General features: G+C 43.0%; 1 protein-coding gene across 3 annotated transcripts in view; it reads right to left on the bottom strand.

Annotated features, from left to right (window-relative positions):
* Positions 1 to 19,793, bottom strand: part of TES (testin LIM domain protein) — a 48,202-nt gene extending 28,409 nt beyond the window's left edge. The window contains exon 1 of one of the 3 annotated variants that reach the window (XM_044996914.1): positions 19,679 to 19,793. In XM_044996914.1, coding sequence (XP_044852849.1) covers positions 19,679 to 19,687 — 9 coding nt within the window. In that variant the 5' untranslated portion in view covers positions 19,688 to 19,793. Of the gene's footprint in view, positions 1 to 13,156; positions 13,449 to 19,150; positions 19,176 to 19,678 lie in introns of those variants that run through there. The other 2 variants (XM_044996923.1, XM_044996905.1) reach the window with 2 other exon arrangements.
* Positions 19,794 to 20,032: the final 239 nt, after the last annotated feature.

Here is a 20,032-nt window from a genome sequence, read left to right on the forward strand (position 1 = left end):
CAAGAACTTTTGTTTTTAAAAACAAAGTTAAGAGCGTCCACTGTCCATACTTCCCCACATTGTTTCCCCAGTGCCTCAGTGTTTAAGTAGGTAGTCTCACCGTAAAAGGTAAAAGAGCAGTTTAGTCTCTGTGACCATTCAATCTGTAGCCTATAAACCAAAGTCACTAATGAAAGGAACAAGTTAGAGTGCAGAACATGCTGACATTTCCGGATTCAGATACATTGCAACGCACCTGCCTTGGTGATAATCTATTTCAGGTCTTAGCATGTTACCATCAAGTATCACTTTCAGTTGCCATTGCTGTTTGTGATTATTCCTACCCAGCACAATATGGACGACCAATGCAGCATAGTGCTAGTGCTAGAAACAAAGAAGTCATTTGTAACCACTATATTAGTTTTGTTTTTGTTTTTTATGTTTATGAAATACAAGCCCGAAGAGTTATTACTTCTAAAGTTAGGTACAAAAGAGATAGAAGTCACCTTAGAAGAAAACAGATCGTCCAGTGGTACCTCATCTGAGGAGATGTAGTCAAGATACCTGAAATTTAACTGAAAATTTCTATTACAAATAAAAAGTTGAGAAGAGATATTCCACCAGAATGGTAGCACAAGCTATTTGGAAGTCTTTTTAAAGATGAGCATAGTCAGAGTCACACCCTCTTCCCAACATAGTGCCACACCTAGGGGTTAGCGCTCAGAATTCTGACCTTTCCTTTGTTTTCCTTTATGCTTAACTGAAGAGAAAGAGCTAGGGGAAGGAGGTAAAGGACAGAAGAGACTTACCTTAAAATGTCATTTCTAGAGAATTTCTACTGCAAGGCTTCCTTTCTCACTCTTAAGTGCCTCTCTTCCTTTAAAAGCCTCCTCTTATACTGGAGCCACTGAGGCCTATTTGATTTGGCTGCCATCATGAATCACAGAAACTAAACTAAACTAGCTCCATGAAAATTTCAACCTCCAGAATTTCCAGAAACAAAGGGTACCTAAATACTTCCATTGTTTTCAGATCTCTTCAGAATTTCACAAGTTGTCCAAAGTTCTCAACCCAATGAAAACAGAGGTTTTTCCTCAACTGTTAAAGCATCCACACAAGGGGAAGTGTCACATTAGGGTACACAATAGTTCATGTTGGAAGAATCTTCAATATGCTGTATTCTTGGATATATTATTTTGCTCTTGAGAAAGAAGAATCATCCACATTATTCAAGTCTTCAAAGCAAACACGAGGGAACATACTTTAAGTTCATTCTTTTATACAGGCGTCCCTGGGAGCTTTCTAGAAAACTACAAGTTCTTCTGCTTCAAGCATCAACTTTTCATCCATATGGATGTGGAAGAGTCAGGAGAAAAAGAAAAAAACAAACAAATAAACCAAACAAAACTTTCCACAGTGCCCCACCACACTTTAGAAAAAGTCACACAAAACAAATCACCAACAGACCCTAATTTAGTTTAGGGAATGTCTAAAATAAGTGTAAAGACATGGACAAGAGGACAAATCCACACAAGAGATTCAGCTGCTGGGAGTACCATATTGATGCTATTTTGATCGGGTGATTACATTTACCCTCATTGTTGGATTGGCTTTTACAGTAGATAAACTTAATGAAATGGAATTTGAAATAAAATCAAGCAACAGATAAGAGTTGTGTTAGATTTCCCATTTCATTTCTTAAGATTGCAAGTTATAACTACAATTTATGGGCAACCCACCAATAGAAAGAGTTAATGTCTTGATGTAGACCTTTCCTATGTAGGTGTAGGCTTCTGAGACAATGCCAATGGGCTTGGCTACACTTGAGAGTTGCAGCACTGGTGGAGGCTTTCCAGCGCTGCAACTTAATAACTGTCCACACCTGCAAGGCACATCCAGCGCTGCAACTCCCTGGCTGAAGCACTGGCTGTGCACCTGGTCTGCTTGGGGTATAACAATTGCAGTGCTGGTGCTACAGCGCTGCTTGTCAAGTGTGGCCACACACCAGCGCTGTTATTGGCCTCCAGGGTATTAGGAGATATCCCAGAATGCTTTTAACTAAAATTACTCTCTTGTTTTGTTATGATGCCTCTCTTTGTTTTGTTGTGAACTCGGGGCTCCAGGAGCTGCTTATCTAAAAAACAAACACAGCTCCTGTTTGCTGTGATCAATCTGTAACTGACTGTGAACAATCAATTGAGATAACCCACTACCTTGCTGTGAATGAGGCAGGTAGGGGGATGAATGTTTGCTTGAGGAGAGAAACTGCGGGGTGGGGGGGAGAAAGGGAGTCTGTTGGAGCAGCTGCTTATCTGGTCTGCAGGCTGTTTGCAGTTAAGAGTAAATGAGGTGGCAGGGAACTGATACACAGTGTCGGCTCCAAAAATCCACTCTCTCTCTCTCCACCGCTCCCTGTCACACTCCACCCCCCCCCCTTTTGAAAAGCACGTTGCTGCCACTTGAACGCTGGGATAGCTGCCCATAATGCATCACTCCCAACAGCGCTGCAAATGCTGCAAATGTGGCCACACTGCAGCGCTGGTAGCTGTGAGTGTGGCCACACACCAGCGCTTTCCCTACACAGCTGTATGAAGACAGTGTAGCCAAGCCCAGAAATTTAGTGGCAGGTATATGGTCTGTGACAGATTCAGACCAGAAGAATATAAGAGTGCTGGAAGACAGGTATATCAGCCTTCAGAATGAGCAGGCCCTTATTCCCTGGATAGCCAAACAAAGGCTACTCCAGGTCAATTAAGACACCTGATGCCAATTAACCAGTTAAGGCTGTTAGGCTAATGGAGACAGCTGGAACCAATCAAGGGGTATGGCTACACTTACGGTTTGCAGCGCTGGTAGTTTGCAGCGCTGGTCATCCAGCTGTGCAGGGCCAGCGCTGGTGTGTGGCCACACTCACAGCTACCAGCGCTGGTGTGTGGCCACATTTGCAGTATTTGCAGCGCTGTTGGGAGTGATGCATTATGGGCAGCTATCCCAGCGTTCAAGTGGTCACAACGTGCTTTTCAAAAGAGGGGGGTGGAGTGGGGTCTAGTGTGACAGGGAGCGGGGGGAAAGAGAGGGGATTTTTGGAGCCAACACTGTGTGTTTAGCTTCCTGCATTGAAAAATCAGAACATGTTTCTGACCCCTTAGTCTTAACTCTTAATTGCAAACAGCCTGCCTCCAACACGGACTCCCCGCGGTGTACTGTGACAGGGAGCGGGGAAGAGATTGGAAAAAATCACAAAATGTTTGCGAACCCTGCATCCAACGCTGTTTCCCCTGCCTCTCATTTGATCGTTCACAGCCAGGTACAGATAGCTCCTGTTTGCTGTGATCAGTGTTTGTTTTTTTAGATAAGCAGTTCAACGGAGCTCCTCCGTTCTGTTTCATTCACTCTCCCTGCCTGCCTCTCATTTGATTGTTTACAGCCAGGTACAGATGATCACAGCAAACAGGAGCTCTGTTTGTTCGGAGCTCCGATCGGAGCTCGTTCACAACAAAACAAAGAGAGGCTGCATAACAAAACAAAGAGAGTAATTTATAAAAGCATTCTGGGATACACCTTATACCCTGGAGGCCAATCACAGCGCTGGTGTGTGGCCACACTTGATGACCAGCGCTGCAGCACCAGCGCTGGAATCCTTATTCCCCATGCCGAGTGAGGTGTACGGCCAGCGCTGCAGCCAGGGAGTTGCAGCACTGGAAGTGCCCTGCAGGTGTGGCCACTTACTAATTGCAGCGCTGGTGGAGGCTTTCCAGCGCTGCAAATCGCCAGTGTAGCCATACCCAAGGTCTCTTATACATTTAAAAGCTCTCCTTCCAGTGCTCTCCAGGAGGCTGAGGTAGCATTGCTGAATCCTGAGGTAAGGGTGAAGCTAGGAAAAGGGGACCATGGGGGAAGTGGCCCAGGGAATCAAAGTGGTGTCAGTGGTGAAGGGAAAGCCACCAACAGCTGCTACCATTAGGGTCCCTGGGCTAGAACCTGGAGTAAAGGGTGGGCCTGGGTCATCCCCCCCCTCCATACTCTACAGAGATCTCCTGGAGAAGGGAAGCATGACTTGGTCCAGGCAGGAGGCTGAACTGTGCCTACTGAGCTCTATGGAGCAACAGAGACTGTGGGGTATTCCCCCTTCCCATCTCCCATACTGGCTAGTGATGAAAGTAACTCAGTAGTGACTCTTGCTGCTACACTGAGAAAGGGAGGTCATGCTGGGGCCTTTTTGAATTTCTAAGACTACTGAAGCCACCCAGAAGCATAGGACTCACCAACACAGGCTTGGGACTTTGTCACAATGTGTAACGAGGAGCATCTTATTTCACCCTTCCCTCCCTCCCCCTGTACATGCCACAGTTTTATGATTGTAATCTGTCTTAAAATAGGATGATCATTTTACAGAGGTATATTAAAAAATACCAAAAATTTGCCTAGGATTTAGATGAGGATATTGAGCAGAACTGGACCTAATCAACTCTACACTGATAACTCCTTAGCTGGAGTATTGTGTCCAGTTCTTGGTACCACATTTCAGGAAAAAAGTGGAAAAACTAGAAAAAGTCCAGAAGGGAGCAACAAAATTGATCAAAGGTCTAGAAAACATGACATATGAGGAAATACTGAAAAAACTGGGTTGTGTTTCTTCTGGAGAAGAGAAGACTGAGGGGTAGACATAACAGTTTAAGTGCAAAGAAGAGAGAGAAGTTATTCTCCTTAACCTCCGAGGATAGGACAATAAGCAAGGGGTTTAAAATGCAGCAAGGGAGGTTTAGGTCAGATATTAGGAAAAACTTTGTCAGGATGGTTAAGTGTTGGAACATATTGCCTAGAGAAATTGTGGAATCTCCATCATTGGAGGTTTTTAAGAACAGGTTAGACAAACACCTGTCAGGAATGGTCTAGTTATTATGTAGTCCTGCCTTGAGTGCAAGGGACCTACTGAGGTCCCTTTCCAGTCACACATTTATGATTTAAGAGCATTTGTGGAAAAAATCCATTTAACAATATTAAGAGATGCCCAAAAATGTTTGTATCTAATAAGAACATTAGTGAGGATGATCATACCAGCACAGACAACAGTATAAATCATGGAGCTGGCTGCAGCAGAAAAAAAGATTAGTACACAAGTAGTGAAATAACTCACTTGTTACAACATTCTCTAGCTAAAAATTCTATGTAAGAGTCAGAATGTAAACATTAAGGCATTGGTACACTGCCTGGCGATAAAGCTTAAGGCTATTAAGGAGACTTACTTCTTAAAATTGTCAAAGAATGCTAGTTGTGTTTATTCAACTTGTACAAGTATTTGCTGGCTACATACACCTCCAGCTGTCAGATGTGGGAATTATAACCATGGTCATAACACAATACAAAGCCATCGTCCATCTTTCAATTAGATTCTAGTGATTTTTCTCTCTGAGTACTTATCTTTGAGAGGGTGGGGAGGGGGCATAGGAAAAAACTAACTAGCCACATACACACAAAGCAGCACAGCCAACCGTTTGTTTATTTCCACTTTAGTGAGTTTGGTAGCTTGCATCCTGAACAACAATCATCTATGCAATCAATTTAAAATGGACAATTGTGTCAGGAGAGACTTTTTAAATACAATCCTAAAGGAGGGGTGCTTGATTTAGTGTATTTAGTAAAGAAAATAAATATTTTTCCTTCAAGTTCCTCTCATGCTTTGTTCAGTTTCAGTATAAAAAAAAACCATTATGAATCTGACAGATCTGTTCTTTATTACAAAGGAGGATGTTAACCATTATTCTCTTAACAAATCTCAGCACCAAACATTATTAGTGATTTTGTTGTTTGGGCCTCATTACTTTTGCTTGTAAGGAAAGAATTGCACATTATCTTTTCCAAACACACTTGGAGGTAATCGTCTTTTAGCATCTTAGCCTAAGCATAGGACAACTTTTTCACTTCAGAAGTGATTTGCTGATTGGCAGAACACACATTCCAGACAGCCAGTCAGGATGCACCATGTGAGCATTTCCTTATTTTTATTTTCTTCAAATGAAGAAAAGAAATTGCTCTAAGATCAATTTCCAAAAAATGGAATTAGAGTCATTGTCCCCTTCCACCTCCTTTCAGTTTAGTTTTTTTTCCTTGCAGGCAAAATTGTTAATTTGCACTGAAAAGATAAATGGATTTTTTTGCAAGGGGGGGGGAAGGGGGAAGGAACACTACACTACATTGACAGTGATGAGCTTTCTGTTGTAACTGGTTTCTATGGCAGTAGTAACCAAACAGAACTGTCACAAACAGGAAGTGTATTTCAAGAGCAATTACTGAACCATGTCCTAAAAAACACAGAAAGTAAACTGCTCCCATGTGTACTTTAAGTGTCAAGTTAGTGTTGAGCTTTTTCTCAAATACCTTTACTAATGACTTCCAAAGTTGTTTCTCCATTTGCATTCAGTTTTACAACTTTTTTTGGGGGGGGAGGAGGGAGAAAGCAGACATTCCACATTTAAGAGCAGTGCTTTGATCTTTTTCTAACATAACTATGTAGACATTTTTACAAAGCAAGTACACGGAAGATGTACAGAATAATAGTACTCTGACAGCTTTTCCTTTCCTCTGGAAAGCCATGCTTACAGCATTATCACATGGTTTGTAATGCAGGATGGACTATGACCTACTGACTCATTTTACAAAGTTCACCAATGTAACAGACAGGGCAAAGCCAATTCAGACTTAGGCTATGGCTACACTTGCATTTCAAAGCGCTGCCGCGGCAGCGCTTTGAAGCGCTAAGTGTAATCAAAGCACCAGCGCTGGGAGAAAACTCTCCCAGCGCTGTCCGTACTCCACTTCCCTGTGGGGAATAACGGACAGCGCTGGGAGCGCGGCTCCCAGCGCTGGGGCTTTGACTACACTGGCGCTTTGTAGCGCCGCAATTTGCAGCGCTGCAGAGGGTGTGTTTTCACACCCTGCTGCAGCGCTGCAAATTTGTAAGTGTAGCCAAGCCCTTTGGCTATGGCTACACTGAGGCTTTTAGCGACACAGCTGTGCCGCTACAGCCGTGCCACTAAAAGGCGTGCAGTGTAGCTGCTGTTTGTCCGCAGAAGAACTCTTTCCTGCCGTGCGACAAACTACCTCCTCCTCCTCCTCCCTCGAGCAGCAGCAACTTTGTTGGCAGAGAAAGTGCCAGTGTAGACGACAGCCTTAGAACAAAGCTCTTAACAGGGAGTTAAAGGAAGAAAACTGAACAGTTTAACTTTACTATGGGAACATAAGTGTAAGTTTAGAACAAGACTAAAACTACTATTTCTATCAAATACATATGCCTAATGTCCTCAAATATTCAGCGTACTGTATTTCTTTTAGGTTACTTCTATTGTATAATCTTCCAGTCCCCTCTCTAGATACAAGGCATTTTCATTATCCCTAGTTTAATTCAATTTTTTTTTAAAAAACTTTATTAAAGTAATGTTGTGGGGAGTAGAGTGGAAAGATGAAATTTTTATATATTTATAAACAGTGAAATTAAGAAGTTAAAAAGAAGAGAACCATTTTTAATTATAACAGTAGTTGGAATATTGTCAGTGTTGCAATTTCAAGGCAGTTTTGGGGGACTCAATCTCATGAGTACACAGGTAGCTAGCTCAGGAACTCCTCTTAGCTGGGAAGCAAAGGCTTCCCTCCCCCAATACAGTGCAGGGAGGAGTTGTTAATGGAGGTAACAGCCCAAGGGAAGTCCCTTCCCCTGTAGCCTGGAGAGCAGCTGCTGGAGAAGACAAGGGACTGGGGAGGAGAGAGAGCAGAGACCTGCATTTTTGTATGTTCACATTCAGCCTGTGGTTTACAGGTTGAAAATTCAGCTTGCAATTGTCACAAAACACACAATGGAAGCAGTTCAGAAACTAGGATACAGACTAAAAAACCCCTACCATGTTTATTCTTTTTAAAATTATTTCATGGTTTTTAGGGCAAATCTCTTGAATTCTGGGATGCTGATTCAATCTTTGAGCTCATGGCTTGGTAATATCACAATCACACACAAAGAAGATTCAGTTAGTGATTGCCAAATGAGTTAAAGACAGCTGAATAATTTTACAGTGCTCAGAGGGAGCTGAAATGAGTACTACAGAGCAGGCAGATGAAGACAGTTAAGATGAAAAAGCCAGAGCCCAATCCCAAATTGCTTGTGCCCCTAGATTCTCCACTGCAGTTCTCAAAGAGGATTTTAAAATAACTGAACTACAGAACTGTTTTAAGAGAAGGGTGTGGATCGAGAGCACAGCTTCCTGCTACTTTGTATCCTCCATCTCACAGCTCTTGGTTTGGAGGGGAAGTAGAGCCTCTGGGCTTGTGTATATTAGGCTATGCCTGGGTGTGATCTTCCCCACTTCAAAGATCTACCCACATTACTGCATCCTCACCATTTGTGCACTTGCCTGAGTGTGTCTGGGGAACATCCCATGGTTCTTTGTTCTGAGATGCACTAGGAACTTTCCCAGTCAATTGTGAGAACACTTGCCTATCCTTGAGGGCGGGGGAGATGGGAAGAGAGAAACTGTGGGATGTGCATAGCATTCAGTTTTTTTTTTTTTGGCCTGTATCCTCTCTCTGGAAAGTGAGCAGGTACCAGCCCAACTTAAAGTGGAGCCGAGGCTCTAACCCATGGCCCCCACTCAGCCAGCTAGCTTGGACTTAAAGCACCTCCAAACCTGGATAGATGATACAGGGGTTAAGGCTAAAACCTGGGTAAGAGCCCTGGTTAATTGTCCAGCATAGATATTCTCTTAAAGCTGTGCCAGTGTACCTATTGTTAAAATGGATCTAGTTACATCAAAGCAAATCCCTAAAATAGTGTATTGGAACCAGTTTAAAAAAATAAAACCCACACTTGAACCAATTTGGCAATTCAGTGAGCATTTGCTTTATTATTTTAGTTTAAATTAAAAGCAATGAAATTTCATAAAAATGGCCATGCGGCGTCAGACCAATGGTCCATCTAGCCCACTATCTTGTCTGCCGACAGTGGCCAATGCCAGGTGCTTCACAGGAAATGAACAGAACAGATAATCAAGTGATCCATCCCCTATTGCCCATTCCCAGCTTCCGGCAAACAGAGGCTATGGACACTTCAGAGCATGATTTTGCATCCCTGTCCATCTTGCCTAATAACCATTGACGGACAGGAAAAACAGTGTGTGAGAGTAGGGAGGAAGAATAAGCGCTGATTTTGTTCTTTAGAGCTTGAGACGAGCCCTAGAAGCTTCATCACTTGATGTATTTAGTAGCAGAGTAAACAAGATACTCAATATATTGTAGAAAAACCAATACTGAATTGTCAAGGGATGTCTCTTTTCCATTTCTAGCATCTATCAACACTATCTTTTTTTTTTTTTTTTTTTTTTTTTTTTTTTTTTGGAGTTTTCATGCCACACTCTGCTCAGTCCATTGTCCCTTGTTCTTTTTAGAACCAAACTCTTTCAGGACCATGAACTACTGTTGTGCACAACTACACAGTAGATTTAGGGCACCAGATACAACCACATCCATATCTGACTTCTGACTAAACACCAGGCCAAGTTTCTCCCTGAGAAAATAAGAATATGTTCTTCAGTCTGAAGATAGTGATTACTCAATTACCTTAACTCTGGGGTGGAAAACCTGACTGGCATTGTTAGTTTTGATTGTTTTTGACAGACAGTTGGAGAACAATGCTAAGAAAATAGAGTGAAAAGGGGCTTGGCGAGAAATTGGAGAAAATAAAACAGGGTTCAATACAGAGTAGAGAAGGCCTTAGGAAGAAAGGAGACAGCAGGGATTCATTTGTTGTGTAATGTGGAAATTCAGGGCTGTGGCCTTTTGTAAATTCATGGCAATATAAAACAATTTTAATCAAAACACTATTCTCCCCCCTCCCCCATTAGGGAAAGACAAGCAGTTGCACAACGAGGGCTGGTGATTTACTACTAAACACAGGATCACGCAATGAAGCTTTCAGTTCATCTTGTTGATCTGTCAGGGGGCCACTTTCTTTTGAGAAATGTAAATTTATTCATCTGTTTTTAAAAATTGAGGTGAGGTGATAAACAGAACGATGGAGAGTTTATTAATGTATACATTTGGGAGGGTTGTGAGGAGTCTTCCATATCCCTGACTTCATACGGTTAATTTATGAAAATGCAGCTATGCTGCTTTTTTTTTTATTGTGTCAACTTCAAAGTTTGTAGATCTCAGATATCTGCAGAAGAGTCTTTGGTGAAAGACTAGCTTGGGAGTCAGAGAGAAAAGTGAAAGTTGGGTAAAAACAAGACAGAACAAACAGAAAAGCCCTGCATGTAATATTGTCTTTCACTATTTCCATTACTTATTGTATGATTTAGAGCCGGTGCTCACCCATGACAATTTTGCTCAAACCAATACCAAACTATTAAGCAAAAGTAGGTGTTATCAGGTTCCATCGGTTTTCATAACTGATCTAAAGTATGAAAACATAGGTATGAAATTTTTAGATTTACTCTTCCCCCAGCTCATCTTACACAAAGGTGAAGTAATATTTCAGAAAGAATGGGGACCCTGAAGTTGTCAAACATCTAAATATTGTACAGGGGCTTAGAGTGCATTTCATAACTGCATTCAAAAAGTTTGGGATTTTTTTTTTACTAATTAAGGTTCCATCATACAAGAGACTGTGAAGGCACATCTCTGCCACGCTGTATAGCTCCATTAAAATCAATGAATCTCTGTGGCTGCACCCACCCACAGTCAACTGCAGGATGGGAACCTAAGTAATGTTGTATGCAGATTCTCTATGAAAAGCCCGATTTTTATAGATTACATCTCAACCTTACACTGAGTTAATGTGTGGTGAAGAGTTAGGCAAATTGGTTATATTTGACTAGGAGTCAGAAATGAGTTGTTAACCCACAGTCTCATGACACCCCTGTCATTTTGGTAAGTTTCTCTCTAATAGACCAATATTTCTTAAATCTCTTATAAACATTTCCACTTATTTCTAAATAAAGGAACATTTTGGATGTCTGCAGGTTTGGATAAAAAACAATAAAATCATTTATAAATCCCTGTACCTAGCCAAATACAGTACAGCAAAAATGTCAAACAGTCACACTTGAACACAACCTTTGTTCCTCAAGACAAGTTTTGACACAACTATTTAAGATGCTTCCAGGTTTATCACACATGCATTTGTCACTAGAGCGGGGTTCTCAAACTTCATTGCACCACAACCCCCTTTAGACAACAAAAATTATTACATGACCCCAGGAGGAGGGGCCAAAGCCTGAGCTGCAGCACCGTGAGCTGGGGGGCCAAAGCAGAAGGCCAAAGGCTTCAGCCCCAGGCAGGTGGCCTGTAACCTGAGCCCCACCACCCAGGGTTGAAGCCCTGAGGCTTCAACCTCAGGCAGTGGGGTTCGGGCTTCAGCTTTGGGCCCCAGTACGTCTAAGCCAGCCCTGGCAACCCCATTAAAATGGGGTCCTGACCCACTCTGGGGTCCCAACCTACAGTTTGAGAACCACTGAAGTAGATATAATGAAATGGCAAGGTTCCTTTTTAAATAGGACAGTTTTAAATTGAGAGCACACTAGAAAAAAATCAATGACTCCTCAAAAATCTATATAAGGCATCCTTGTTACAGAATTCCACATACACCTCAACCCTGATAGAACGCTGTCCTCGGGAGCCAAAAAATCTTACTGCGTTATAGGTGAAACCACGTTATATCAAACTTGCTTTGATCTGCTGGAGTGTGCAGCCCCGCCCCCCCGGACCGCTGCTTCACTGAGTTATATCAGAATTCGTGTTATAGCAGAGTAGAGGTGTATATGATATTCCATCTGCCTTTCCAAAATTCATTACTTAAGAAATTTGCATTAAACTAAAACTTTGACTCTCCATCTGCTTCTCTTACTTATCTCCAAATCAAATAATTGTGATGTCCCAAAGAAAAGTTTGATATCACATAGCAAAGAACCTGTTTTCCATGTTAATAAAACAAGGTCATCAATGGACAAGACATACAGAAAATGAAATCCATAACTGACTCAAAATGGAATATTCTCCCCAAAATGAGTCAATTGGTCTTTAGAGTATCCTTAAATTATACTGACTGACTGAGCTAAAGATTTAATTGAAGATGCCCTTCATACATGGCATTTACATGAACACAGATTAGCATGTCAGGTATTTTTATTTTTTCAGGGTTCAATTGTTGTAATATGGCACTAACACTCTTGGTTTTTCCTATCAGATAAAAAAAATTTATGGGCTGCAGGATCATAGGCCTGCAGTCTGGAGAGCAATTTTCTGTATTTAAACAATTGCCACTGCAGGTGGAGAAAAACCTTCTTTGGTTTGGGGGCTGGGGAAGGACAGTGGGTGATGGCAGTAAGTAAGTTAGTAAACTAGTCATTCAGTGCCTCTCATTTTGTACGAGTTTAATCTGGTCACATTAAACAACCCTTCCTATAATCTTCTACTTTAAGAAACGGAAACAAGTTACCAACTTCCTCCAAGCCACCACTTTCACACATCCCGGCCACTACCCACATTTAAGAATCTTTGAAGGCTAACAGCAAAGCTAGCAAATGTGAGCGAGAACAAGGGAGGGGGCAGGCATCATGCTCTGTGGGTTTGGAGATCTTCACCTCGTATTCTAATCGGAGCCAACTCAAAGAACCCCGATTAACTGGCACAACTCTCTCTCCCTTGAGAAGACAGCAGCAGCTTGAGGGAAAAGTCAACATCATTCAAGTATCAGAGGGGTAGCCGTGTTAGTCTGGTTCTGTAGAAGCAGCAAAGAATCCTGTGGCACCTTATAGACTAACAGACGTTTTGCAAAACGTCTGTTAGTCTATATATAAGGTGCCACAGGATTCTTTGCTGCTTCAACATCATTCAAGCAGATCCTGCCCAACATAAGATTTTGGTGGTAGTGGGTGGGGGTCCCACTCCGTTAGCTATGGCTGAAATAGGAGATGGATACGCCTGTGTAGTGAGCTTATCTATCCCCTCCCGATCAGACACTGCAGCCAGGACAGCGGCTGCAATGGATAGGAGGGAGGGAGAGGAGAGCAGAGCAGCCGGGGCTGCTGCTATACAGGAAAAGAACAATGAGGAGCTGGGGCGTTGTCCGCCCCAGGAGCGCCCGGGGCAGGTAAGCCAGCAGCCCGCCCGGGGCAGCACACCCCGCCCTTACCTTTTTCACTTTGCTCTCCAAGTCCATTGTCTCCCTCCGCTAGGAACAAGGCTGCGCGAGCGAGGGTGCAGCGGCAGCCGCTCACCGGGGCACGCGGATGTGGGTAGGGCTGCGCTAGCCCCACGCCCGCTTGCACCCAGCCAGAGCAGCTCTCGCACTCAAACTTCCGCTGCCCTGCGGCTGCCGCTGCCGCCGAGGGCGTGGCAAGGGAACAAAGGCCGCTCCCCAGCCAATCCCGGTGTAGCGGGCCGCTGGCCTGCGAGCCAATCAGAGTCTCACACCGGGCTCCTGCTCGCTTGCCGGCTGAGCAGCAGCCTGGGGCTTGCAAAAGGCCCGACTCGGAGGGTGTGGCGCCTCCCCGGTTCAGCGCTGTGCAGCCGCAGCGGCAGAACCAGGCAGCTCTCTGCGTGCTCGGAGCCTGGTGCTGGTCTGGGAGGAGCTGCGAAGTTGGATGGGGGCAGAGGGGTTTGTGAGTTGGGCTTTTGAATCATTCACAGACTGTCAGCTGATAAGGTCATGGAGTAGGTATTTGCTGGCACAAGTCTCCAGCTTTGGGCAAATCCCCCTGGAAGTTTGGTTCCTCCCAAAGAAGGGGAAATGGCCTGACATCTAGTGATGTATTTTGGCAGGAGACAGGATCAGTGCCCGCCTCTCTAAAACTGACCTCACATGTTCGATAACTTCCCAGGCTCTGTTTTCTGGGATTTGTCTTGTCCTTTGATAAATGTATTTCCTCTCCCTTCAGCTCTACTGCCTTCGGGCAGCTTGCCCCACTCTAAGGAATTTCACCAATTAATCACTGCGGTCCAAGGATGACAAATCAGCTCAACCAAATGTCAAGATGACACAAGCTATGTTTAAAGAAAATGTCAGCGGGTTAGATTTTTGGCTCTGTCTATGCTACAGTTTGGGTCATCTGGCTAATTGCAGGCGGCTTGGCTGGGGCATCACTTTTTGCTCTTTTGTGGTTTGTTTATTGTATTATTTGTTATAATTTGTATTCTAGTAGTGCCTAGAGGCAATTAGAAAATTGGGGAGTTAGGCACTGGGGGATTTAGAGCCAGATTTTTCAAGGTATGTAGGTGCATAAAACTCCATTGGCATTCGGCACCCACATACCCGGGCACTTCTAAAAATTCCATTAACAATGGGATTTACGAAAGTACTTAGGGGTGGAGTCCACAAAAGGAATTAGGCATTGAAACACTTGCCTAATTTGTAGGCACCTACAAAATCACAAGAAGAGCCCTGTGATCCACAAAGAAGAGTTAGACACCTAGACTCTCTATAGAATGGGGAGAGATAAAATGTGATCTACAAAAGAGCATGCCTGAACTGACTAATGGGAGATGCTGATGTGTTAAGCCTTGCCACTTTCTCAGAAATAGGCACTTAAATCCTGGCTGCAGGGAGGTGCCTAGCTCTGCTAGTGATCCACATCTGGGACCTGTCTCTGTGCATAGGTGCCTATGTAGTTTCTTGTGGGAAAGAGTTATGTGCCTGCCTTGCACCACACAAAGGTAGAGGTGGTGCCCACCTTATAGCTTTTTTTATCCCAGTGGCTAGAGCACTCATCTGGGAGGTGGAAAACCCAGGTTCAATTCCCCCAACCCTGCCAGAGAAGAAAGGATTTGGACAGGGGTGTCCCACGTCTCAGGAGACTTCTCTAACCACTGAGCTCTTTGATAGATGCTCCCTCAGTCTCTCCTGGTGAAGAGAGAAATAAAAAGTGATTGGCACAGGGGAGACTCAACACATGGTCTCCTAGTACCTGGGACCACTGGAGTACAGAGTCGTTCCCACTCTTTCTCTCTGTGGTCCACTGACCATTTAAGGATTTATCCACAGTGGAACAGCTTCAACTCGATCTATTGAGAGAGCCCTGCATCAGACTATCCCAGAGCTCAGTTGTTAGAGCACTCTCCTGAGAGTGGAAAGAAGCACTCTATATCCATTCACTGAGGTGATATATTGTTGAATGGGAGTGTTTTCATGGAAGATTAGATCCTGGTTCCTGTGATGACAGCCAGCACTGCAACAGATGGAACTTTGGGGGGAAATCCTACTTTATTAGATGGGAAAGATAACTGTTAATAAGTGTAGGGCCTAGTTCACGTTTTATTAGTTTGTTTTGTAATGTAACCATTTGTTTCCATCACTGTCACTTGTTTCTAGTGGAGTCTCTATTCTTTCTTAGATAAACCTTCTTTTGTTTCATTACAAGTGTTGTGTGTTATACAGGAGTGGTGATTTAAGGTAAAACGGGGGTACACGGCTCCTTTAGTGGAAGAAGATCTGGGATTTCTGTGAGTAGCTATTGTCAGGAGCTAGATATTACAGGGGAATGCTTCAGCGGACTCGGGGACTGAGCGTCACCTCTTGTTAACCTGCAAGGCAAAACCAGGGCTTACATAGCATGGGGGGGAGGGAGGCGGTGCATGGGTGACAGAGGCTGGTGGTGTTAGGGAGCTAAGAGCCAATTACCACAAGCCAGGGGGTAACAAGGTGATTCACAGTCCCAGGCAGGGCCGGATTAAACTTTGGTGGGCCCCGGTGTCCGGACCATGACCCTGTCCCCTACTCAGCCTCTTCCCTCCGAGGCCTCCTCAATCGCTCGCACAGTGGGGAGGGGAGAGGAGTGAGCAGCAGGTGGGGTCTCAGGGGGAAGAGGCTGAGCGTGGGTGGAGCAGGGCCCCTTCTGAGGGCGGGCCCTGTGCCATGGTGCCATTGGTGCCCTTGTAAACCTGGTACTGCTCCTAGGTACCCTGAGAATCATCACAGTTGCCCACACCCCTGGTGACTAGTCTAACCACTGGGCTAAAAGTTTTAGGGTGGGTTCCATCTCCTTTGGGTAGCTTTTAAATGGGGCCTGACACCTGTAGGTGCCCTCTGAGCATGCCTGCCAGATGAAGCCCCATGGGCAAGTTAGGTGGCCAAATGCCTATGTTCCCGGGTCCCTCATTGGGACTTAGGCTGGAGATAGGAGGCTGGATGCCTAGAGTGAGGTAGCAATGCGCATGCCCAGGGGCAAAAACTTGGGCACTAAGTAAGTTTTGGTGCCTACAGGGTTTGGTGGGAGTTTTGTGTGTTGTAGTGGGGAACGCAGGTGCCTACATAGCTTTGTGGATTCCACCCTAGCTGCCTAAATCCCAGACGTAGGCACCTAACTTTTAGGTGCCTATAAAATCAGCCAGATTCACAAAGCCTGAGTCTGGCACCTGGGCAGTAGTTTACACAATCCTATGGGTGCCTATGGGGGATTCCAGTGAGGGTGTGTCCTAAATTACAGATTACACATCTCTCAAAGAGTTCAGTGCCTAAGTGTGGGCTGCAGGGAGGTGACTCCTTTTTCTTTGGGTTATCAGCTCTATGGTACCTCTATGGATAATTAATGAAAGAAGAAAAATCAAGTATGCATGCCTCTGTAGCCTGGTGGTTTGTGCACTCGGTTGGGAAGTGGATGATCCAGGTTTGAGTTCCCCTGCTCCAATGACTTTTTAAAGCTTCAACAGGAGAGATTGAGGGAGCCATCCCCATCAGAATAGCCCAATGGTGAGGGCACTCACCTGAGAGGTGACAAATCCCTGTTCAAACTCCTTTTTCCCCCCCTCAAGCAGAGGTGATTTGAACTGGGGGTTTCCCTAATCACTGGGCTAAAAGTTCTGAGAGAAGTTCTCCTCCTCCAGCTGTTTTGTGTAAGCTTGTCCACAGGGGCTCGATTCAGTAGGCAAGCTCTGAGCATGCTTATTGGATTGGGCCCTGAGAACCTTTCCATTTAATAAAACGGGTTTTGGATAAGGCTCTTGGCGTGGAAGCAGCTGTTCTATTTATTTAGATCTGAAGCAATATATTCCACCTTTCCTGATTGTTTAAAGTAAAACATTTTTGTGTGTCATAGTTACTCTCTGAACTCTTGAAATTTGTAAAGAAAGTGGATATAAACTAGGAAGGTGTGTCAATTGTTCCTGTTTACAAAGAGGGTGGAGGGAATCAGACTGACTTGTCAAGAAATTAATATTTCAACTTCTAAGAGGCAGTGTTGCAAATCAGCCTAAGGGCTTCATCTTGCACTCTTTAAAGTTAGTTTAAATTTAGTTGCTCTGCATATTTTAAACATTGTACCAACTTTTCCAAACACTAGCTAGGCCAATCACTATTAGAGTAGAACCTGTGAAAAGAAACGGTGTACTATATATGTTATACTGCCAAATTCTACTTTGTTATATCCGTGCAAATCTGGAGCAAATGAAGTTAATGGATCGAACCAATGGATTTATCTCCATATTTACACCAGTACAACTGAAAACAGAACTTGGAGTCATGGTGTCTTGTTGTGCTTCTTTGTGTCTCAGTGATTTTTGTGTAGTTGCTACCAACAAAAATGGTGTGATTCAAAATATTAGTATTCTTCTTCTTAGCAGTCTTTGAAAATGTAGATTGTGGTCCCAAACTAAGTTAGGTACAGACATAAACATTTAAGAGTCAGGCTTTTGCCTTTCATCCTAAAGTACTCAAACGAGTAAGTCCCATATATATTTTTGCTTCTCATATTTTCCTGTAATCTTGGGAGTGGGATGGGACATGACTACATATACACAGTTAAACTGCCCTATATGGCATTTACCAGTAATTTGGCAGATTATTTTTTTATTTCACTGATTTAAGCATCTCATATTCTCTCACACACAAACTATTCTTAAATAATTGTCAGATGCAAAGTGTTCTGTTTTCTCCTAGAGAAGCCACATATGTCTTACTTCTAATGTGTTGGGTTTTTTTTAAATTTTACTACTGCTATTGTTTGCTGAGACATTATTACAGGGAAAGGAAGATTAATATAGGATCCTTTGGATCTTGGCCACATCACAGCAGCTGTTGAAGGCTCAGTCCTGCTTCTATTGAAGTAATGACAAAATTCCAATTGACTTCTATTCTGGAATTCTAGTAGCAAGCAGCATGGCACAATGCTAATTATGCCAGCTGCTCCTAGTAGGGGATCTATAGAGTAGATGCAACCTTGGTCTATGGTGGCTTTTTAGGTCATGTCATGATGAGAAATGAGAGAAAAGGCAATGTGGAAGGCACCAGCTGGCAGTTGTGATGCTGATATAACCTGCATTTGTATCATGTTCCACAGTGAGGCTGATGGTGGTGTGTGTTTTTTGAGGAGGGCAGGATGGCTAGATACCAAAGTAATGAGTGCATTATAAGTAACAATCCAGATGCATTAGGTAGATTAGACAGATGCATTTATAAATACAACCCTAAGTCTGACGTAGGATGATGTCATAATGGTTATTCATAAAGTTTAAAATTCTCTTCTTGTGAAGCTGATATTTAATAAACAGTTCTTTTATTTAAACATTTAAAGTGGCTGTGTCACTTTAACTTGCAGCTGAATTCCTCTGGTTGTGCTGTTTACTCAAAGCTTTATATGTTATAGAAAATGATGGTGTTGTGCTTTTAAAATTTTTTTCTTAAGTATAATCTGAAGTGTAGCATAAATACAGATGTCTGTTTTGCCTCAACGTGGATTAATGCACTAATTTAGTTTTCAGAAAACAATTCAGCCCTAAAAAGGGATGACATTTGTCTTTTTGTATCTATTTAAATATAACTACTGGTGTAATGGCTTGAGGAGAGATCAATTACTGAGAAAATGGAGCTGCTTCTTTAGTCCACTTATTAGTGCTCTAGCTTTTATTCCTAATGGAAAAAACAGTAGTTATGTACATTCTGAAGTGCGCTGCTCCTACAGAACATGATTTAATACGTTAAATCGGTCTATAATTTAAACAAAGTTAGCCAAAATATAATGTCAGAAAAGTACCAAATAAGGCCAGAGATACTCCTTGGCTCTGTGAAAAGCTGATTGCACAATAATAGTTTCCATAATATTTCATTTGGTTTTTGACAGTGCATAAAGATGTGAGAAAATAACCAAGAGGCAGCTAGGTTAGTTTTACCTGTGCTTTTTGTTGTGTTGTTGCTTACCTTGTTTCCATGTATTTACTTTGTATACATACATCTATCTCGTCTTTATTAAGAACACTTATCTAGTTTTCTGCATCTTTTGCCCTAAAAAGCACAAAGACAATGAAATAAAAAGAAACTGGCTTTCAGAAATGCACTGATTTTTAATCAAGTCAGTAAAGTAGGATTTTTCCTTGTTATAATCTGGACCAAAAGTCACTGAAAGAATATCCAATAGCAAAAAACAGTAATATGAAATCACGAGAGCTTACATTTGGACTCCTTCCCTTGCAAGGTGACTCCAGCACTCATCATAGCTCCCTTATTTTTTCACTAGTAGTAATTTAGAGATTAACTTCATTTATTTTTTCATAAGGGGATAGTGTAACACCCAGCTAGTCAGAAAAATAGTTACACTCATGCCATAAAGTATTTAGTAACCTCTATCTGGACTGCCAGAAGGTCTCTAACACTATTTAAGAAGTCGTCACCTCACATGAGATCATACTTTATGGCTACAAATGCTAAAACAAACAGTAATTGACTTACCTGGCACATATTCTGTCCATTCGGTATTACAGGCTATTGTGAGCTTTGCCAGCCACACCCTAGCAGACCCAGCCAGCTAGGTCTTAGGAAACAGCCTCTATGCATCAGTCCTCCTAAATACTGATTCCTTTTTTAGCCTTAGGAAAAACTCCAGGCTTGGCTGCACAATTAGAGCATTTTCTTGAAGTGGATTAATAATGCCGTCAGGGTCATGCATCGCCAAGCTAGTACTTGAAATACTGAATAGCTCAAAGTCTCTCCCTCTATTTATTTCATTCCCAGAAAAACTAACACTAGGTTGGAAAAAGAGGTTCCCAACTGAGAAGTGGCCCCCTGCTCTGCCCAATAAATCAG

The sequence above is a fragment of the Mauremys mutica genome, chromosome 1, assembly GCF_020497125.1.
Source record: "Mauremys mutica isolate MM-2020 ecotype Southern chromosome 1, ASM2049712v1, whole genome shotgun sequence".
NCBI classification, from domain to species: domain Eukaryota; kingdom Metazoa; phylum Chordata; order Testudines; family Geoemydidae; genus Mauremys; species Mauremys mutica.